This window comes from Choloepus didactylus, chromosome 18 (genome assembly GCF_015220235.1).
Source record: "Choloepus didactylus isolate mChoDid1 chromosome 18, mChoDid1.pri, whole genome shotgun sequence".
NCBI lineage: Eukaryota > Metazoa > Chordata > Mammalia > Pilosa > Megalonychidae > Choloepus > Choloepus didactylus.
In genome coordinates this window covers 58,081,587-58,104,057 of record NC_051324.1, presented here as the reverse complement: position 1 = coordinate 58,104,057, position 22,471 = coordinate 58,081,587, and the positions used below count along the sequence as shown (strand labels likewise).

The window sequence follows — 22,471 nt, the reverse complement described above, 5'->3', positions numbered from 1 at the left end:
TCTCTGGTCAGTCTAGGTTGTTCATATGTTTCCAGGAAATTGTCCATTTCTTCTACATTATCCAGTTTGTTGCCATACAGTTGTTCATAATATCCTCTTATAATTTTTTTAATTTCTTCAGGATCTGCAGTTATGTCACCTTTTTCATTCATTATTTTGTTTATATGGGTCTTCTCTCTTTTTGATTTTGTCAGTCTAGCTAGGGGCTTGTCAATCTTGTTGATCTTCTCAAAGAACCAACTTTTGGTGATATTTATCCTTTCTATTGTTTTTTTGTTCTCTATGTCATTTATTTCTGCTTTAATCCTTGTTATTTCTTTTCTTGTACTTGGTTTAGGATTGGTTTGCTGTTCATTTTCTAGCTTCTTCAGTTGATCCATTAGTTCTTTGATTTTGGCTCTTTCTTCCTTTTTAATATATGCGTTTAGTGCTATAAATTTCCCCCTTAGCACTGCTTTTGCTGCATCCCATAGGTTTTGGTATGTTGTGTTCTCATTTTCATTCGTCTCTATATATTTAGCAATTTCTCTTGCTATTTCTTCTTTAACCCACTGATTGTTTAGGAGTGTGTTGTTTAACCTCCAGGTATTTGTGAATTTTCTAAGTCTCTGATGGTTATTGACTTCTAATTGTATTCCATTGTGGTCAGAGAATGTGCTTTGAATAATTTCAATCTTTTTAAATTTATTGAGGCTTGTTTTATGTCCCAGCATATGATCTATTCTGGAGAAAGTTCCGTGAGCACTAGAAAAGTATGTGTATCCTGTTGATTTGGGATGTAATGTCCTGTAGATGTCTGTTAAATCTAATTCATTTATCAGATTGTTTAGGTTTTCAATTTCCTTATTGGTCTTCTGTCTGGTTGATCTATCTATAGGAGAGAGTGATGTGTTGAAGTCTCCCACAATTATTGTGGAAACATCAATTGCTTCCTTTAGTTTTGCCAATGTTTCTCTCATGTATTTTGTGGCACCTTGATTGGGTGCATAGACATTTACGATTGTTATTTCTTCTTGCTGAATTGCCCCTTTTATTAGTATGTAGTGGCCTTCTTTGTCTCTCAAAACATCCCTGCATTTGAAGTCTATTTTATCTGAGATTAATATTGCTACACCTGCTTTCTTTTGGCTGTAGCTTGCATGAAATATTTTTTTCCATCCTTTCACTTTTAGTTTCTTTGTGTCCCTGTGTCTAAGATGAGTGTCTTGTATGCAACATATTGATGGTTCATTTTTTTTGATCCATTCTGCGAATCTATATCTTTTAATTGGGGAGTTTAATCCATTTACATTCAACGTTAAAACCGTGAAGGCATTTCTTGAATCGGCCATCTTATCCTTTGGATTATGTTTGCCATATTTTTCCCTCTCTCTATTAATATCCTTTATTGTACCCATACCGAATCTCTTTAGTACTGAACCTTTCTCCAAGTCTCTCTGTCCTGTCTTTGTTTCTCTGTCTGTAGGGCTCCCTTTAGTATCTCCAGTAGGGCAGGTCTCTTGTTAGCAAATTCTCTCAGCATTTCTTTGTCTGTGAGAAATTTAAGCTCTCCCTCAAGTTTGAAGGAGAGCTTTGCTTGATAAAGTATTCTTGGCTGGAAATTCCTCTCACTCAGAATTTTAAATATATCGTGCCACTGCCTTCTTGCCTCCATGGTGGCTGCTGAGTAGTCACTACTTAGTCTTATGCTGTTTCCTTTGTATGTGGTGAATTGCTTTTCTCTTGCTGCTTTCAGAACTTGCTCCTTCTCTTCTATGTTTGACAGTGTGATCAGTATATGTCTCGGAGTGGGTTTTTTTGGATTTATTCTATTTGGAGTTCGCTGAGCATTTATGATTTGTGTATTTATGTTGTTTAGAAGATTTGGGAAGTTTTCCCCAACAATTTCTTTGAATACTCTTCCTAGACCTTTACCCTTTTCTTCCCCTTCTGGGACACCAATGAGTCTTATATTCGGACGTTTCATATTATCTATCATATCCCTGAGGTCCATTTCGAGTTTTTCAATTTTTTTCCCCATTCTTTCTTTTATGCTTTCATTTTCCATTCTGTCATCTTCCAGGTCACTGATTCGTTGTTCAACTTCCTCTAGTCTTGTACTATGAGTGTCCAGAATCTTTTTAATTTGGTCAACAGTTTCTTTAATTTCCATAAGATCATCCATTTTTTTATTTAGTCTTGCAATGTCTTCTTTATGCTCTTCTAGGGTCTTCTTGATTTCCTTCATATCCCGTACTAGGGTCTCATTGTTCATCTTTAGTTCTTTGAGTAGCTGCTCTAGGTGTGTCTCTTCTGGTCTTTTGATTTGGGTGCTTGGGCTTGGGTTATCCATATCGTCTGGTTTTTTCATATGCTTTATAATTTTCTGTTGTTTTTGGCCTCGTGGCATTTGCTGACCTTGATAGGGTTCTTTTAGGGTTTGTAGACCAGTTGAAGTCCTTATCTGTAATTTATCAGATCTACAGCTTCGTGGAGTACACTTTCTCTAACTAACCAGCAGGTGGCATCCACGAGCCACCTGTTCTCCACAAGCCAGATCTCCCCTGCTTAGCCTTTTTGGTGAGTGGGGGAGTGAGTCTTGTGGGGCCTAATTGGTGTCCCAAGCTTGCGTGTGTAGTTGGTGTTGCCTGCTCTGTATGTGGGGCGTGTTTCTGGGCAGTCGGGGAGGGGGGGTGGCCCTAACAATCAAATCTCCCTGATGATCCTAGAGTTTTAAAGCTACTGCAATAGTCTAATCCTTCAGTTCAGTCCTGCCACAGTTTGTCTCTGCCACTGACCCACAAGTCTTTGGTATTGGCGTATGGCTCCTGAGACTTGCAAGTGGGCCCCTCTTCCAGGCTGTGCACCCCGGGTCCTCTGTTGAGGGATGACTGTGCTATGTCGCAGGTGAGTGCCGTCCCCCCAGGGCAGTTCTGGGCTGCTGGGCTGTGTTGGGAGGCTCCCAGTCTGCTCAAATGATGGCTGAATGGGGCTCTGTTAATTCACACTGCTCCCCCTTCCCAGCTGTGGGACATTCAGCTGAGGTTGCAGGGAAGGCTAATGTCCACGCCCAGTTTTGTGGTGTGTGCCTGTTATTTGAAGCACTTCCGTCACACTGGGTTGTCTGGGGCAGCTCTGGGCTATGGGGCTGGCGATGGGCAGGAGTGTTTCCTGTCCACCAGGATGGTGGCTGTGAGCGGACACCCCCCTTTTCTTGGGAAGTTGTGTTGTTTAGTGAATTTTCTCAGCCACTGGATTATTGCCTTTTGTCTCAGAGCTCTCTTAGTTCTGCTCTTGACTTGACGTGCCCAAATTTCAATTCTTTGAAGCTTTCTGTATTGAACTTCTTAGAGTAATTGTTTTAGAAAAAGCAAAAAGGATTTAAAAAAAAAAAAAAAAAAAAAAAAAAAAAACGGCCCTCCTCAGAGATCTAATGGGTTATTGAAATGCTAATAGACAAAGCAACCAGGGCCATTAAGGAAAAGTGCCCAGGGCAGAGAGATCAGCCTTGCTTCGGGATTTGCATATGCGCCTCAAGGCCTGATCTCCGCCCTTCCCCTTTCTGTGTTCACCAGAACTCCAAAAATCCTCTGCTTTTATTTTGGAGTTTTTCGTGTTGTTTTTTTTCTATGCCTGTCTCCTCTCTGCTGGGCTGGCTGCTCTCAGAGTCTCTGGTGTCTGGCCTCAGTCTATCTATGGTTGGAGTTTGAATCAGTAGAATGAGTTTCCGGTAAGAGCAGCCACTGCAATTCTCCCTTCTCCTTCCTGGAGCTGACAGCCCCTCCTCCCCCGGGACTGAGCCTGGCAGGGAGGGGCGCGGGTCCCCTGGCCGCAAAAACTTACAGATTTCGCTGATCTCAGCAGTTCCACGTTTTCATGAGTGTTGTATGAAGTATGCCCAAAGACAGATTGCTCTGTGGTGTCCAGTCCACGCAGTTCCTGGCTTTTTACCTACTTTCCTGGAGGAGTAACTAAAACATACAGCTCACCAGTCTGCCATCTTGCCCCGCCTCCCGACTGACCAGTTTTTACACAAACAGCTCATCATCTCAGAATTTAGAAATAATCATTACAACTCATGAATAGATGTGATGCTGTAAGAGCTTACAATCTAGGAACCTTTACCATAAGCCTTCCCCTGATAACCTATGCTCTCAGATTCAATTCTCAGAGTTTGCTCATTATAATTTGTCCATATTAGTGATGCGTTATAATGTTTATCTTTTTGATTCTGGCTTATTTCACTCAACATACTGTCCTCAAGGTCCATTCAACTAGTAGCATACTTCATAACTTCATTTCTACTTGCCACTGCTCAATATTCCATTGAATGTATACACCACAGTTCACCATTCCATTTATTGGTCGACATACCTTTAGGTTAACTCCATCTGTTGTGAATCGTGAATACAGCCACCATAAACACCAGTGTGGAATGTCCATTCATGTCCCTGCTCTCAGTTCCTCCAAGTATATACCCAATAACAGGGTTGCAGGACCATATGGCAACACCATGTTTAGCTTCCTGTGGAATCAACACACTGCCCCCACATGGGCTGCACCATTCTACTTCCCTACCAACAGTGAATAGGTACATCCCTCTCTCCACATTTTCTCTAGCACTTGTATCCTTCTGTTTATTTTTAAACAGTTTTATTCTCACACCAGTCTAAGTAAACAATGATTCCTGGTATAGTTGCATAGTTATGCATTCATCTCCACAACCTATATGAGGACATTTCCATTTCTTCTGCAAAGAAAGAGGAAAGGGGGGGGGGGGAGAAGAATAAAAATATGAAAGATTGAAGAAAAATAAAAATAAAGTAAAATACAATGAAAAGGTCAGACACCACCACCACCAAGAATCCCGTATCACTGCCTTATAACCCCCTCTTATAGTTGTTTAGCTTTGGTATATTGCCTTTTTTACAATTAATGGGAGCATCTTACAATATTACCATTAACTATAGACTCTAGTTTGCATTGATTGTATTTTTTCCCTTGTACCATCTAATTTTCAACACTTTGCAATGTTGACAGTCATTTGTTTTCCCTCTTTAAAAAAACATTCTTATATTTGTACATTTAATCACCATTGTTTACCACTCTAGGTTTCACTAAGTTACACAATCTCAGTCTTTATTTTCTGTCTTCCCTTCTGGTGTCATACATGCCCCTAGCATTCCTCTTTCAACCGTACTCACACTCATCTTTGTTCAGACTACTTACAATATTATGCTACCATCACACAGTATTATGCTATCCATTTCTGGATCTATACAATTATTCCTGTTTACCCTTATGTATTCCTTCAGCATCAGATGCCTAATTTCTAACGTCTTTCTATCTCCTGATAACCTGTGTTCTCAACTTTAACTCTAAAATTTCACTCATCAATGTTAGTTCATATTAGTCAATCCATAGAGTACCCATCCTTTGGCTTCTGGCTAATTTCACTCAATGTAATGTCTACTGTCTACAATTTTGACTTTTGGATTTTATATGTCATATTTTATATTCTGTCTCTCTCCCTTTTTACTCTTGCTGATAGTCTTCATTTCTACTCTCTTCTTCAGACCTCTCTCTCCTGTCTTTTTCTATCTGCCTGTAGTGCTCCCTTTACTATTTCTTGTGGAGCACATCTCTTGTTAACAAACTCTCTCAATGTCTGTTTGTCTGAAAGTATTTTAAACTCTCCCTCATTTTTGAAGGACAGTTTTGCTGGATATAGAATTCTTGGTTGGCAGTTTTTATCTTTCTGTATCTTAAATATATCATGTCACTGCCTTCTTGCCTCCATGGTTTCTACAGAAAAATCTGCACATAGTCTTATTGAGCTTCTTTTGTATGTGATGGATTGCTTTTCTTTTGCTGCTTTCAGAATTCTCTCTTTGTCTTTTGAAAATCTAATTAGTAAGTGTCTTGGAGTAGGTCTATTCAGATCTATTCTGTTTGTGGTATGCTGCATTTCTTGGATCTGCAATTTTATGTCTTTCATAAGAATGGGAAATTTTCAGTGATTTTTTTCCTCCATAATTGTTTCTGCCCCTTTTCCCTTCTCTTCTCCTTCTGGGAAACCCATGACATGGATTTTCATGTGCTACATGTTGTCATTCAATTCCCTAAGACCCTGGTCATATTTTTCCATTCTTTGTCATATCTGTTCTTTTGTATGTAGGATTTCAGATGTCTTGTCTTTTAGTTCCTGAATCATTTATTCTTCCTCTTCAGATCTGGTGTTGTATGTCTCCATTGTGTTTTTCAACTCTTCTGTTGTGTCTTTCATTCCCGTAAGTTCTGCCAATTGTTTTTCCAAACTTTCAAGTTCATCCTTATGTTTGCCCAATGTCTTCTTTATGTCCTTCCTCTTTTTTGCCATATCTTCCCTCAACTCATTAATTTGCTTTTTGAATGAATCTACCATATTTGTTTGACGATCTTTAATTAGTTGTTTCAACTCCTATATCTCATTTGAAGTGTAAGTTTGTTCCTTACACTGGGCCATATCTTTGTTTTTTCTAGTGTGATTCATAATTTTTTGTTGTCTAGGCATCTGATTTCCTTGATTACCTCAAACATATTTTCCCAAGCCTGATGGGTCCTGGTCTCAGGAGGGTATAATCTGTATCAGGTTTCCCTGAGGATGAGACCCTGCAGATTGTCAGACTCTCCTTGTGAGGCCTCTAGATCTGTGCTTTTCCTCTCCTGCCCAGCAGATGGTGCTTGTCAGCCCACAGCTCCCCACTGGTGTAAAGAGGTGTATTGCCTTTAATTCTCAGTAGACCCTGTCCCTGCCAGGGGCTGAGAGTGTCAGAAGCCAAGCTTAAGCTCTTTCTATTTGTGTTTTTTTCCCCAGGCCCTAGGGTCTGAGTTCTTTGAGGAGGGGCAGCCACTTGAGCTGGGCCCCACTTCCCCCTTTTTTCAGGGAAGATAAGCCCTTTAGGGATTTATCTCTTACATTTGACTACTTCCTTTGTCTCTCTAACTATCTTAACTCCACCCTTGCCTGGGTCAGCACTGACAATTGAAAATGCATGAGGCTTTCTCTAATGAGCTACTTAGAATGAGAAGAAAAAAAGGAAAAAAAAAATGAAAGAAATCCCCTCTTTAGAGCCAGTCCCCAGCTCCCCAGTTACCAGTCAAGAACTAGAGTTGGTGCCTAGTTCTGTGTGCCCCTTTTCTTGGCATACACCCCTTTTTCAGTATTCTGAGTTCTGCTTACTCCAACAGCCTCTGTTTTTATTTATTTACACATTTTTTTTTTCCATCAGCCCTGCCTCCTCTCTGCCAGCAGAAACCTCAAGTTCCTTTCCTACTTGCTCCAGGTTTATCTGTGCCCGTAGTTTGTATTCAGTAGTCCAAATTCATTAACTAAAATGACAGTTGGAGCTTGGTTGAGCTATCTTCTCTTCCTCCTAGTAGATTTTTTCTTTTTCCCGTAGGGAAGTGTTTCAGCTCAGCCTGCCATGCCAGTGGGGAGGGGCGCCAGCTCCACAGTTTGGGGAGCTTTACTTACAGTTCTTATGCTGTGATCCCAGCCATTCCACCCATTCCAGACTGATGTATGATGTGTGACCGGTCACAGATGTCCCTCAACAGTTGTTCCAGACTATTTATTGGTTGTTTCTGGCAATATGCTAGTTTTTCCAGAGGCCTAACTAAATTCCATACCTCCCTATGCCACCATCTTGCCCGGCTATCTCATGCATTCTTTCTCCAGGATATGCCTGACTAAGAGGAGGGAGCACACATAATAAATAGGAAGACACAGGATACAGAAAATACAAAATCCAAACAGGAGAGAGACAAAGGGACTTCCTCCCCAGGATCATGGTGAAGAAAAGTCTGGGTTAATAGCCGTGCATTGTCTAGTAAGAAACCATTCCAGGTGGAAGGGATGGAGGACTTCAGGAGAGATATATTCAAGAAAATGGACCTTACAAGGGACTGAAAAAACAAAAGCTTATATTTTTTGAATGCTTACTGTGTTCCAGACACTGTCCTAAAGTCTTTTCATGTGTTATTTTGTTTAATCCTCACAACAACATTAAGAAGTAGATGCTATTATTATCCCCATTTCTAGATAAGGGAATTATGGCACAGAAAATTTGAATAATATGCCCAGGGTCATACAGCTAGCATGGTATCAGCGAATTCACTGGAATTTCAGGGAAGTGAAACCTGAACAAAGAAAAAGCCCACTTCCAAGACAGAGAATCACTGATTATGAATGAAAGACTGGGCTTGTCCAGTCTATCACAGGACCTCTGTTCAGCCTAGATTTTTAATATGTTAAATAATATTTTAATTTATTAAACTTAGTATTTTTTACTAAAGAATGTGTCTTCTGTATTTTTAGATATGCCCAGAAATTCTGGGAAACAGGTATATGCAGATCTAGCAAAATTGTATAATTACTTAGATCAAATAAAAACAAAATTAAGACACTGGCTCCAGTATTAAACATACATGAAACAATTAGCTAGAAATATAATATGGTACATAATCATCAAGCAAAGATTAGAATTTGAGAGACTTTGAGGAAGTCTCTAGAGAAGCAGTTCTCAAACTTGAGTGTGCATCAGAATTATCTGGAGTGATTGTTAAGACACATTGCTGGCCCCAGGATTTCTAATTCAGTAGATTTATATGGTGAGGACTGAAAATTTGTATTTCTAATAAGTTCCCAGTGATGCTGATGCTGCTCTGGGGGCCACACCTTGAGAACCATAGAGTATAGAAAGAATACGCTGAGGGAAAGGATCTGGTAGGAATTAAATTAATTAGGAGAAACTAGCATTAAAGTATTTTCAGAGGAGAAATGGAAAAAATTGTAGATGGTTGGGCTCATGACTAGGGAAGGAAGTATCTGATTATAGATTAGACTCCAATCAGAACACTATTAGCACATCTACCTAACCACTGCTGCAGCTCCATCATTTAGCATGGGTTCTTTCCCTCTTCCTGAGAGGAAAAGAAAGGTTGTATGTCACCACCCCAGAAAGAGATAAAGCCTTTCATTGCTGTAATAGAAAGAAGCCTGCCTGAATAATCATGGGAAACAAGATCCTGCACCTTGTCCTCTGGGACAGCAAGAAGTGATGACACTCTGCTCAATATACTGAGAAGTGAGGTCTTCTACATTGACACTGAAGCCCCCATTACCAAGGTAGAGAGAAACAAATCCTGCCACCTCAGCAGCAGTGATCAACTGGATCCCTACAACAGTTGCAAAGAGAAGTTCACCATTCCAGTAGCAAGAAGGAATCTGATTTCTTACCACTACAGTCACTGATATTTAAGGCATGAATGTTTATAAATCAGACATTTTTACCTTTGAAGATGTTTGTACTGTGAATTAGAATCCCTTATCCTGTTGTACTTATTCTAAAAGAATGTATAACCTAAAATGCACAGTAACGTATTTCCTAAATCTGTTCATACACATGTGCACATGCACACCCAAACTCAAAAAAAAAAAAAAAAAAAGATTGGAAAGAAATGCAATCAAAAATTATTTGCTCTGGAGAGTAAGATTACTGGTAATATTTTGTATGTTTTCCAAATTCTCTGCAATAAGGATTTCTTTTAGTTGAAAAAAAAAAAGTTGCGTTTTAAAACCCAACACATGCTGATGTTCTCACAAACATTGGGGACTGACAGCTTAATGTGCTGAGCCCTCTGTCTTGGGGCTGGCCCCTGTGAAGCTTCTTGCTGCAAGGAGAGGCTAAACCTGTTTATAATTGTGCCTAGGAGTCTCCCCCTGAGTGGCTCTTTGTTGCTCAGATGTGGCCCTCTCTCTCTAACTAAGCCACTTTGGTGGGTGATCTCGCTGCCCTCCCCGCTACATGAGACCTGACTCCCAGGGGTGTAAATCTCCCTGGAAAAGTGGAATATGACTCCCAGGGATGAATCTGGACCCGGCATCGTGGGATTGAGAATATCTTTTTGACCAAAGAGGGGATGCGAAATGAAATGAAATAAAGCTTCAGTGGCTGAGAGATTTCAAATGGAGTCGAGAGGTCACTCTGGTGGACATTCTTACACATTATATGGATAACACTTTTTAGGTTTTAATATATTGGAATAGCAAGAAGTAAATACCTCAAACTACCAAACTCCAACCCAGTAGCCTTGACTCTTGAAGATGATTGTATAACAAGGTAGCTTACAAGGGGTGACAGTGTGATTGTGAAAACCCTGTGGATTGTACTCCCTTTATCCAGTGTATGGATGGATGAGTAGAAAAATGGGGACAAAACCTAAATGTAAAGTAGGATGGGATGAGGGGTGGTGATTTGGGTGTTCTCTTTTATTTTTTTTATCCTTATTCTGATTCTTTCTGGTGTAAGGAAAATGTTCAAAAATAGATCGGGGTGATTAATGCACAACTATAAGATGGTACTGTGAACAGTTGATTGTACACCATGGATGATTATATGGTATGTGAATATATCTCAATAAAACTAAATTGAAAAAAAAAACACAAAGTAATATAATAGTAGACGATAGGACCTTAGGGTTTGTCTTTAGGGTTTGTTTAGGATCGTGAGATTTTTCTAGACAAGACTGGAAGGTCTTAGGGAAGAGGAGGAAAACCAAAGCCCAGGGACTACAGATATAAAATAGTCAAATGGCCTGTGGTACATTTCAGTATATATTCCATAAATGTCACAAATGTCACAGAAATAGGCACACAATATCTATTGTTGAATGAATAAACAATACACAAATTAAATTTAAAATAAATTAATTTAGCATACATAATTTACAACTTGACTTTTTTTTTTTTTTGGTCCAACATGTGGGCAACTTTCAGTAGTACTATGGAACTTTTTATCCATTTCTGGATTTTCTTTTTAGCTATTTCCGAAGAAAATTCCAGGAAACTGCTGCAGGAATATTATGGAATCCCTATGCCATGGGTTATGGAAAACGGAGATTCAAACCAGACATATGCACGCCTCCAAGTTCAAGCACGGCAGCCTTTGCTAATGCTTCCCGGGTTGCAATAATGAAGGAAAAGGATTTATTTAAATTTCTTGAAGAGCTCAAGAGTAAGAGCCACTTATTCTTTCCCCACTGTTTTAAAAGGATTTATTTATATATGACTGGTCAGAAATAAATCCTAGGGGCCAAATGCCTTAAAAGTAGAACCACAGCCTATTCTGAGTGACTGATCTCTGTGATACAGATTTCATTTGAAAGCAAATGTACATCTTACCTAAATCCTCAGGCATCTGGATGAAGCCCAGAGTCTGTGGATGGGTGGGGAATGGGCATAGGAGATTAGGAGATGGGGGGCCTGGCCACTAAGGGGGAGAAGAAACAGAAAAATAGGCATCATGTATAGGTCTTATATGTGAATTTCTTCTTATATTGTTTGTGAAATCACTTTTGTTTTTACCTTTTTAGGATGCAATCCCCCTTCAGATAGCCCATATTCAAAAATACCCATCTTTCCGTTGTTTCCTGATGTGGATGGTGTGGTGATGGGGAAGCCATTCAGAGATATGCAGAAATTAGAGATGCTAAGGAGAAAGGAGCCTCTGAATTTCTTTGAGGACTATTTTTTCCATAAAAGAGAGTGGAGAACACAGGTGAGATTTAGATTATGTCACAACTATTAATTTAAATACTCAGGTTTAATTTAAATAGTTGCTTTTTATAACATATTTTCAGTCATTATATTTCAAACTTGATTCCATAGCCATTTGTCTAAATTTAAGCCCAAGTGTAAATATTTCATTTAATTTCAACAAATAGTTTGATTTACTGAAAAATACTTTTATAGGCTTGGGATTGGGGGTGGAAAATATAAGAATAATGGCTATAAAAAGGACCTCAAATCCTCGCTCCAACTGCTCTCCCATCCACTCAGGGACCAGATGCTGCATTTTGTACTCCTTCAACCAGCTTTGGATCATGGCTGGGCCAGCCCTCAGCCATCATGGGATGAGAGGACCAGGTCCATAACCCAGTAGAGCAAGGCTGTGATGAAGGGGCCATCCTGCCCTCGGACCAGGCCCCCATTTATGGTCCCTGCTGCCCTGCCAGCCCTCTTTCAAGCTCTGTTGCCTCTAATCTATTTGTGCCCTTCTCAAGATACCTTTGTCATCATGAGTTTTATGATCTTAGGCAAGTGTGTTCAAGGTGCTGGATACTGGATATTCTGTCAGGAAGCTTTAGCCTTACCCCAGGACTGACTCAGCTGTCCTAGTCTGAGAAACAGGATCAAGATTGAACTGGAACAAGCTTGCCCTGTGGGATTCCAGGCAACCATGTGTTGTTAACATCATGTGAAAACCCAACATTTTTATTTATATTTATTATCACATATTACACATACATATTACATATGTACATATGTATATCTAGTCTATCTACTGCATTTAATACATGTACTACATTTATAAATGTGTATAATATACTAATCTAATATGCTATAAATATGTATAACATGCTGTACTATTAAATTACATGTTTATATTAATAATTATACAATATATATAAATGTTTGATATATTAGATATACTACATAGTATATTATATATTATATATAATATAATAGTATATTATATCTAATCTAATATACTACAACATCGAATCCATTATTCTATTTATAAATGTTAATTAGAAACCAAGAAATGGGGCTTCCAAGTTTCATAATCAAAGTGACTGAGCAAACATGACCCTTACCCTACTCATCTACCCACTCCCCATGCCCCACCCCCCACACAGACTCCCCATGACCACAGAAACACTCTGGATGAAATTAAACAATGACTAATTTTCAATACATGTATTCAAAAGAAAGGGAAATCGCAATGTTCAGAAAGCAAGGGAGAACCTCAAGCCAGAACGATAGCCTCATAAAATGACCCTAGAAGTGGCCAGGGAAGGAGTAGGAGGTAGAGCACATGGATCTAGGCCTTGATGGCTAGGGCTTGGGTTTTTGATGAGCATTCAGGGTCAGGAGACACAGACCCCTGAGGTGAGAAACTGGAATAGAAGCCTATACAAAAACAGAATCTGGAAGGGCTGCCTCTTACTGAAAGGAGACATACAGAACTCTGTCAATAGGCCCAAGCTTGACCTGCCCAAAGCTCTGAATGGAAAAGAAAGTAACGTGTGACAAATTTAAAACTCCATGTTGTGGAATGCATGGATAAGGTATCTGAATTTATAATTTCCATGTAGGTTAAAATCTTTAAGCAATGAAATCACCCTAAAAACTGGTTTCAGACCAGAGCTCTGCCAGACACAAACACAAGCACATGCAAATCTTAGGGTTCACACAACTCATACAAAAAACAAAATCTCCTTTGAAAATGAGTTCACTATGAAGAAAAGTCAGTACACAAAAAACACAGGAGGAGTATCATCACAATAATGTGATGTAATAGAATAATCTAAAAGTGACAATAAATACATTTAAAATGATAAAAGAAGTTTTTGAAAAGGAATAGCAATCATAATAAGAAAGTTATGTATTATGAGGGGACAGGCTGATTTGAAAAGAACCAAATGGACTTTCTAGAGATGCAAAATATACTGACTGAAATTAAAAAAAAAAAAAAAAGAAACTGATTAAAAAACAAATTTGACACAGCTGGGAAAATAATTAGTGAACTGGAAAACAGAGCTGAGGAACTTACCTAGAATGCAACACAGAGACAGAAAAACTAAAGGAAAAGTTAACAACTATGGAGGGTAGAATCAACAGTTCCAACAAATATAAAAAGAGGTCTAGAAGGAAAGAATAGAGAGAGAGGGAGAGAGGCAGAATTCAAATAGATAACAGCTGAGAATTTTCCTAAACTGATGAAAGATATTGAAGAAAACATTCTGGAGCTAAAATATATACAAACAAATCCAACTTGATTGAAACATTTCAGTGAAATCAAAGAGCCCAAAACATATTAAATGCAACCAGAAAGAAAAAAAGAGATTACTTCATGCCCACAAAAATACAGGCCAGATGACAATGAAATATTTCCAAATTCTGGAGAGAAAATAATTCCCAACTTAGAATAGAATTCCTACCTAAACTCTCATTTAAGAATGAAGGCACAGGCACGCTGAAGGAGCGGGCAGAACTGGGTGGCCATGGGGACGTGGGTGTCGCAGGACGCGATGTGGGAGATGCCGGCCGAGAAGCGTATCTTCGGGGCCGTGCTGCTGTTCTCTTGGACAGTGTGTCTTTGGGAGACCTACCTAGCACAGCGGCAGAGAAGGATATATAAAACAACAACTCATGTGCCACTGGAGTTAGGACAGATCATGGATTCAGAAACATTTGAGAAATCTCGACTGTATCAGCTGGATAAAAGTACTTTCAGTTTCTGGTCAGGACTCTATTCAGAGATTGAAGGCACTCTTATTCTTCTCTTTGGAGGAATACCTTATCTCTGGAGACTTTCTGGACGGGTCTGTGGATATGCTGGCTTTGGACCAGAGTATGAGATCACCCAGTCCTTGGTGTTTCTGCTATTGGCTACACTTTTCAGTGCATTAACTGGTTTGCCATGGAGTCTTTATAATACCTTTGTAATAGAAGAAAAACATGGTTTTAATCAACAGACCTTGGGATTTTTCATGAAAGATGCAATCAAGAAATTTATTGTGACTCAGTGTATTTTATTGCCTGTGTCTTCCCTTCTACTTTACATTATTAAAATTGGGGGTGACTATTTTTTTATATATGCCTGGCTGTTCACATTAGTTGTTTCTCTGGTGCTTGTCACAATCTATGCTGATTATATTGCCCCTTTATTTGACAAATTCACACCTTTGCCAGAGGGAAAGCTTAAACAAGAAATTGAAGTAATGGCAAAGAGTATTGACTTTCCTTTGACTAAGGTGTATGTTGTTGAAGGATCTAAACGCTCTTCCCACAGCAATGCTTATTTTTATGGCTTCTTCAAGAACAAGCGAATAGTTTTGTTTGACACTCTACTAGAAGAGTACTCTGTACTAAACAAAGACATCCAGGAGTCTGGAGTGGAATCCCACAATGATGGAGAAGGGGACAGTGAAGAAATAAAAGCAAAAGTTAAAAATAAGAAACAAGGGTGTAAAAATGAAGAGGTGCTTGCTGTACTAGGCCATGAACTGGGACACTGGAAGTTGGGACACACAGTCAAAAATATCATTATTAGTCAGATGAATTCTTTCTTGTGTTTTTTCTTGTTTGCTGTATTAATTGGTCGAAAGGAACTTTTTGTTGCATTTGGTTTTTCTGACAGCCAACCCACTCTAATTGGACTACTGATCATCTTCCAGTTTATTTTTTCACCTTACAATGAGGTTCTTTCTTTTTGCCTAACAGTCCTAAGTCGCAGATTTGAGTTTCAAGCTGATGCATTTGCCAAGAAACTTGGGAAGGCTAAAGACTTATATTCTGCTTTAATCAAACTAAACAAAGATAACCTGGGATTCCCTGTTTCTGACTGGTTGTTTTCAATGTGGCATTATTCTCATCCTCCGCTACTAGAGAGACTCCAAGCTTTGAAAAACACAAAACAAGACTGAGATGCCCAAAGTCTGCAACTGAAGACATTTCTGATTATTTTTGTCCTGGCAGCATGATCCAGCTCTTGATATTTTTAATTTTTTTTTTTAAGAAAAATTATTAAGTACAGAAAAGCCCAGATTAAATACATTTAATATCTCATTTTAAAAATGATTTTAATAATCCATTTCTTAGAGAAAACACTGGATGCAATTTTGAGACTTAATGTTTTTAAAGGTATAATTTTCTTTATCTTTGACATCTACTTTACCATCAACTTGTAAAATTATTTGAGAAAATACAGAACTTGTTTTATTTACAAATTTATATAGAATCTGCATACAAGGTGTTTGAGTGCATATGTCTGAAAGAGAGGTACCACCTCTGAGTCCTCTCTGTAATGCAGAAGCAGTGGTTCCAAATCATTGTGTGCATACATAAGTTGAAGATTATTTTTACTTTTCATACTGTTACGATTTAACCTGGCCAATCAGTGTTTTAAATAAGGAAGAAAGATAGTTGGCAAGGCTGATTTTATTAAAATGAAACTAGTTAGAAATATATCGTTTTACCAGATTTCTCTGTTTCCTCTCTTACTACACACTGATCAGGAGTTTTTGTAGTGCTTTGAAATTAGAAATTATGTATAGAATGTTTTAAATCACTGTTGTTTTTAAGAAGATCTCAGTCTTTTCCTTTCTTTCCACCCAATAGGTATGGTCCCACTGGGTAAACTATTATTTTTCAAAATTTTCAACTTTTTCTCATTCATATTCTCTTATTCGATAAGTAGTGCATTCTTCCAGTTAGCAGAAATTGGCATATTGAACAGGTTCTGCTATTTTAAAAGTGACAAAACATGGAAAGAAGAAGAAATGATATTTTAAGAGATGTAAGGGTGAAATGTTAATGATTCTCTTAATATTACAGGAAAAGTATAGTTTTCTATCTCTTTCAAAGACAGAAAAGTTTCAGTTTTTATTTTTGTAACTTTTATCAGCAAGTTATAAGTACTATTTAATCAGTCCTAATTCTACTTTAAAAAATTATAATTCTTACTATGCAGATAATTAATTTCAAAACAAATTGGCATGAAAGATTTCTTTTCCAATTGTAAAAGGTGTACTTTTGACTGCTTCAAGTCTCTCTCCACTCTGAAAAAAAACTTTGTGCCTAGAGCTCTTACTCACTGATACACTGATAATGTATACTTCCTCTGCATTTATTCCAAAGTGGGATTGACTGTGCACCCTTGGTGTCTGCTCATAAGCCTTTTGCTCAGCTGACATTTGGGTGATGTCTTTACATGGAAATATAATAAAAATCTAGTTTAGTACTACATTATTTATTTCCTAAGGCTAAAGAGGAGCAGTCCTATGATTTTATTTATCCACTGTGCTTTATCTGTGAATTCATGCTGCGATAACTGCCTTTCCTTCTGTGCCTTTAAATAAGAATTTCAGTTCCACGCAAGTAAAACATTAAAAATTGTCAATGGAAAAAAAAAAAAAAAAAAAAAAAAAAAAAAAAATGAAGGCACAATAAAAAACACTTTCATTTTCAAAGAAAGTAGATCCTATTAAAGTATACATTTTATTAAGGAGGAGACTAAACTCAAAAGGAAAAGGGGGAATGCAAGGAGTTAAACACACTGATCTTACTGTTTCTTGAATAGACAAAGTAAAATACTTCCCAACTCAGGAGCTTTGCATTTGCTGCTCCCTCTGCCTAAAATGTTCTTTCTCCGTATTTTGCATGTTTTATTCCTTCAGTTCAGACCCCCGCTCAAATGATATCTCCTCAGAGAGGCCTTCTTGTTACCACCCTCTAAAATAACACCTTCCATCACTTCCTCTCCCCTTATCCTGCTTCATTTTTCTGCGCAGCATGTATCATCATTCACTGTTGTATATCCATCTACTTATTGTCTATCTCTCCACTGGAATTTAAGCACCATGAGGGCAGGGACTCTGTATTGTTCAGTGATGCATCTCAGATACTTAGAATAGCCCCTGGAACAGAAGAGGTACTCAAAAAATATTTTTACATGAATTAATGAATGGTGAACAAAGGAAATAGAAAACATGTGGTTTAGTTCAATAAGAATTGACTGAATAATAATGACACAAAACAACAACCAGTTAGAAGCTATAATAGATAAAATAACTCCATTTATAATAGTAACAAAAAAATACATAGAGATTATTTAGAAATGTGAAACATCTATATATAAAGAAAATGTCAAGATGCTATTGTGGGACCCAAAAGAAAATATGAACAAAGGCAGACCATGTCCTCAAGAATATCTCACATCACAAAGATGTTGTTCTTTCTTGTTTGAGCTATCAATTCATTGTGATTTTTTTAAATTTACCCAAAGGATTTTTATAACTAAACATTCGGTTCATATAGAAAAATAAATAAGCAATAACAGACAGAATAAACTTAAAGAAAAATGAGATGAAGACAGGGGTGAGCATTACTAAATATTAAAGTATATTTAAAGTCTCCATAATTAAAACAGTATCATATTGGCAAATTAATAGACAGATCAAAGGAACAAACTAGTCCAAAAATAGATAAAGATATATATAAAATTTTAATTTAGGAAAAATGTGGCATTTTAACTCAATGCGGAAAAGATAGATTTTTCTAAAAATAGAGTATTGGGTAGCTATCTAGGAAAAATAATGAGATCCATACCTCATACTTACACAAATTCTGAATGGATCAAAGATATAAATGTATAAGGAAGAAAGGGAGAAGAGAGAAGGAAAGAAAAGAAAAGAAAAGGAACCTTAAAAATACTGAAAGAAATACTGGGAAGGCCTACCTAAATATGACATAAAAGCCAGACATCATTTTTTAAATTAGAAAGATACTTAACACTTCCAGGGAAATGGAGGAATAGGGAGGTGTTGCAGGGCCCACTCCTCCCTCAAAAGCAGCAAATAGACAGGCAGAAACTACCCAAATCAACTGTTCTGGGGCTCCAGAGATCAGGGAAGTTCCATGTAGCATCCAGGGAAGTGCAGGATGTAGAGACTGAGAAGAAACCTTGGTCAGAGACTGAGTGATTCTGTCTGTGTCAACTGGCACCTATCCCCCACCCTCGAGGCAAGAGGCATCAGGCGATCCTGCGTGGCAGGCTGCTGCAGACCAGGACGGCCATGGGGGTCCTCCACCTCAAATGCAGAGGGGGACACAGTCAAGTACTGATCCAGCTATTGGCTGGCAAACTTAGATCACTGAATCCTACTGTTCTAGCCACCCTGGTCAGGCGCTGCTGTGCCATTATTTTGATCACATCAGGGGCAGAACTGTCAAAGGGCCAAAAATGCCTGCCTTCCTAGGGCTGAGGGGACTAGGTTGCCAATGAGTGCCACCTCTAGACAGGCCAGGGAAGTACAACCTTGGGAAGTGGAAGAAAAAAAAGGCTTCTTCGAGTCTTTCCTGCACCTCTCCCCAGGGTCCTTTGATTCTGGTCTGTGCCTCCTGCATGGGTACCTGGCCCTTTTTGGCTGGGAAATACTGATGAACCAACTGTCAAAGAAGAGCTTTAACAGAAATCCAATTAACAACAAAATCCTAGACAAGGAAAAGAAACTGACCTTCAGAATAAACCCAGCAAGATAATCAGATGCCCTGATATCAGCAAAAAATAACAAGCTACCCTAAGACACAGAAAGGTATGGCCCAGTCAAAGGAACAAATTAAAAATTCGGAGGAGATACAGAATTTGGAACAACTAATCAAAGATGTTCAAACAGATCTCCTAAGTCAATTCAATTTGGCTAGAGAGATAAAGGATATTAAGAAGACACTGAGTGAAGTGTTCTTTTTTACTTTAATTGTTCTTTTTCACTTCTTTAATTTCTGTTCTTATTACTTTTGTGTGTGTGGTAATAAAAATGTTCAAAAATTGATTTTGGTGATGAACACACAACTAATGGTATTGTGAACAATTGAATGTATGCTGTGTATGACTGCATGATATGTGAATATATCTCAATAAGATTGAATTTAAAAAGACACTGGGTGAGAATAAAGAAGAATTTGAAAGCATGCAAAGAAAAATAACAGAATTTATGGGAATGCAAGACACAATAGATGAAATTTAAAATACGCTAGAGGCATACAACAGCAGAATTGAAGAGGCGGAAGAAGGGATCAGTGAGCTAGAAGACAGAATGTCTGAATTTGACAAAAGAACTAATAGAAAAAAGAATGGAAAAATTTGAGCAAGATCTGAGGGAAATTATTGACAACATGAAGCACACTAACATATGCATCATGGATGTCACAGAAAGAGAAGGGAAAAGGGGCAGAAAGAATAGTTGAGGAAATAATGGCCGAAAATTTCCCAACTCATAAAAAACATAAACATGCATATCCAAGAAATGCAACGTACTCCAAACAGAATAAATCCAAATAGACCCTCTCCAAGACACATACTAATGAGACCATCAGACTCCATAGATAAAATTATAAAGATATTAATTCTATTACTTAAAAGTCCAAAATTTCTTCATGACCAAAATAAATATCATATTTGCAATTCATAAGACAAAGAGCTAATTTCCAAAATACATCAAAGAGCTTCAAATTGATTAGAAAAAGACTAACAACCTATAGAAAAATGGACAAAAGATATGGGCAGACAGTTCTCAGAAACATATGAAAAATATTCAATCTCGCTCTTCATAAAAGATACAAATCAAAACTATCCTGAGATATTATTCTTTCCATATTAAATTGACCAATATCAAAAAGCTTAAAAACACATGAGTACACTCATAAATTGCTGGTAGGAGTATAAATTGGTTCAATCTCTATGGAGCAAATTTGGCATTATACCAAAATGATAGACCTCATGCTCTTCAACCTAACAAGTCTACTCCTAGGGTACCAAACAGGATATACAGATATCCTTGCATATATTCCAAATGCCACTCATACAGAACAATTCATTATTTATACTAGCAAAAGATTGGGAAAAAACTAAAAACCACTAATAGGAGACTAGTTCATTAAGTTATGTTTCATCCATACAGTGAATACTGAGGAAATAATAAATGTACCCATTTTAATGACTGAAGAAACTCTTTGTATGATGATGTGGAAAGATCTCTAAATGGAAAATCAAGATACAAATCAGTATGTATAGTATTCTACCATTTGCGTAAACAGGAGGAAAAATTAAATATTTCTATATGTGTGTACTTTTTTCTCTTGTAAAATATCTCTGGAAGGAGACCCAAGAAAATCATAATCTTGATTGCCTTTACAAAGGGAAACTAGTGGGTTGGAGAAAGAAGTTGCAGGGAGGTTGCAGTTTCTACTCATCACACTTTTTAAATTTTGAACCACGTGCACATAATATTTGATAAAATATTAATCAAAAAACATAATAATTACTGGTTTGGGGAATATTAGACATGAGGAACTAAAATACTATAACACAATAACATGGAAGATGGTGAGAGTGGGGGTGCAGGGGAAAGATAAAGCTTTCCAAGTTGCTTTTTATTGTCTGGGCTGAGGCTTATGATATTGGTTAAATCTGTAATTTGTTACATTATGAGTGTTAAAAGTGTAAGGATAATCTCTAAAAACTAAAATGAATAACTGCCAAACCAGTCAAAGGAGAAAAAATAAAAGAATAAGAAAAAAGAGAAAACATGAATACATAGAAACTGCACACAAGACAGGTGGAAAAATCCAAATATATCAATAATCACAATAAAGGTTAAAAACAAGGATAAAAAAAAGACAATAGATCTTCTTTCAAGTAAGACCGAAAAAGGAATTCTGAGATTTTTTTTTTTAATTTCAAATATATGTTGTTTAAAGAAGACACATCTAAACCACAAGAGAAAGCTTGAAGGTAAAAGGACAAAAAGAGAGTTACCAGGCAAATAACAAATCAAAATAAGCTGGTATGAACATATTAGTATGGGGGGGGGGAGGGTAGTAAATTCTAAGGAAGAGATAACTAAGGATAAAGAGGGTGTTTCAAGATTTTTAAAAATCGCCAAGAAGATATACCTATCCTGAACCTGTATGCACCCAGTAAATTGACAGATAAGATGACAACTAAGAGAATTATAAGGATTAGCTTTATACTTCTTCAGATATTATATGTTAAAAAATGTAAGGATGATTGCTAAATGAATAGGCAAATCCATGATCACAGCAGATCTTATCGTATCTCACCCAAAACTCATAAAACAGACAAAAAAAAAAAAAAAAAGAAAAGGCAAATTATTTCCTCTCACAAAAAATTTAATTATTAAGGAAGACAGAAGTAGAACTATACTATAGCTTGTTATAGAATGAGTCTAGAAAAAGTTGGTTCAGGGCATGGGAGACTTGAGCACATTTGTAGCTTTGTAGCCAGAAGGAAGGACCCCTTAGAACAGTGGTTCTCAATCTTGGCTGCACAATAGAATCATCTGGGGGAGCTTTAAAAATCTCCATCACCAAGCCACAGCCCTAACAGCAATTAAATCAACCTCTATGGATAGAACTAGGCCTCAGTATTTGTTCCAATATTTGTTTCAGCCAAGGCTGAAAAGCACTTCTCAAAGGGATAGAGAAATTGAAGATGTAGGAAAGGGGCAGGATCACCTACACAGTTTGCAGGCCCCAGTGCAAAGTGAAAATATAGGGCACCTTCTTCAAAAACACGGAATTTCATGATGGCAGCAGCAGAGCATTCAACCAAACATGGGGCCCTTCGAAGCACAGGGCCCTGTGTAAGAGCACAGGTAGCACAACCACGAAACAGTCCCTGGAGAAGGGGAGAAATTGAAGGATAAGATCCAGGAGAGGAATAAATAAAGAATATAGCCTTGAAAATCTGAGGAACTCACATGTAAGAGGGAAGGAGGAAAAGCTGAGTTAGAAGATGAAAAAATCTTAAGAAGGAAAGAAGAGTTAAGAGAATTCATGTTGGATAGCCTTGAAGAGATAAGA

General features: G+C 37.7%; 2 protein-coding genes across 2 annotated transcripts in view; both read left to right on the top strand.

The window, feature by feature from the left end:
- Positions 1-22,471, top strand: part of EFCAB3 (EF-hand calcium binding domain 3) — an 80,016-nt gene that overhangs the window by 53,957 nt on the left and 3,588 nt on the right. The window contains exons 9-10 of the mRNA XM_037808971.1: positions 10,843-11,036; positions 11,395-11,579. Coding sequence (XP_037664899.1) covers positions 10,843-11,036; positions 11,395-11,579 — 379 coding nt within the window. The remainder of the gene's footprint in view (positions 1-10,842; positions 11,037-11,394; positions 11,580-22,471) is intronic.
- On the top strand, positions 14,069-16,757 carry LOC119513606 (CAAX prenyl protease 1 homolog). The gene has a single exon (XM_037808970.1). It carries the CDS (start codon positions 14,089-14,091, stop codon positions 15,511-15,513), a length of 1,425 nt encoding a protein of 474 aa, XP_037664898.1. The 5' UTR covers positions 14,069-14,088; the 3' UTR covers positions 15,514-16,757.

What these genes read in the sequence shown, in the direction of transcription:
- LOC119513606 (XM_037808970.1), top strand. Translation starts at nt 14,089, where the DNA reads ATGGGGACGTGGGTGTCGCAGGACGCGATGTGGGAGATGCCGGCCGAG.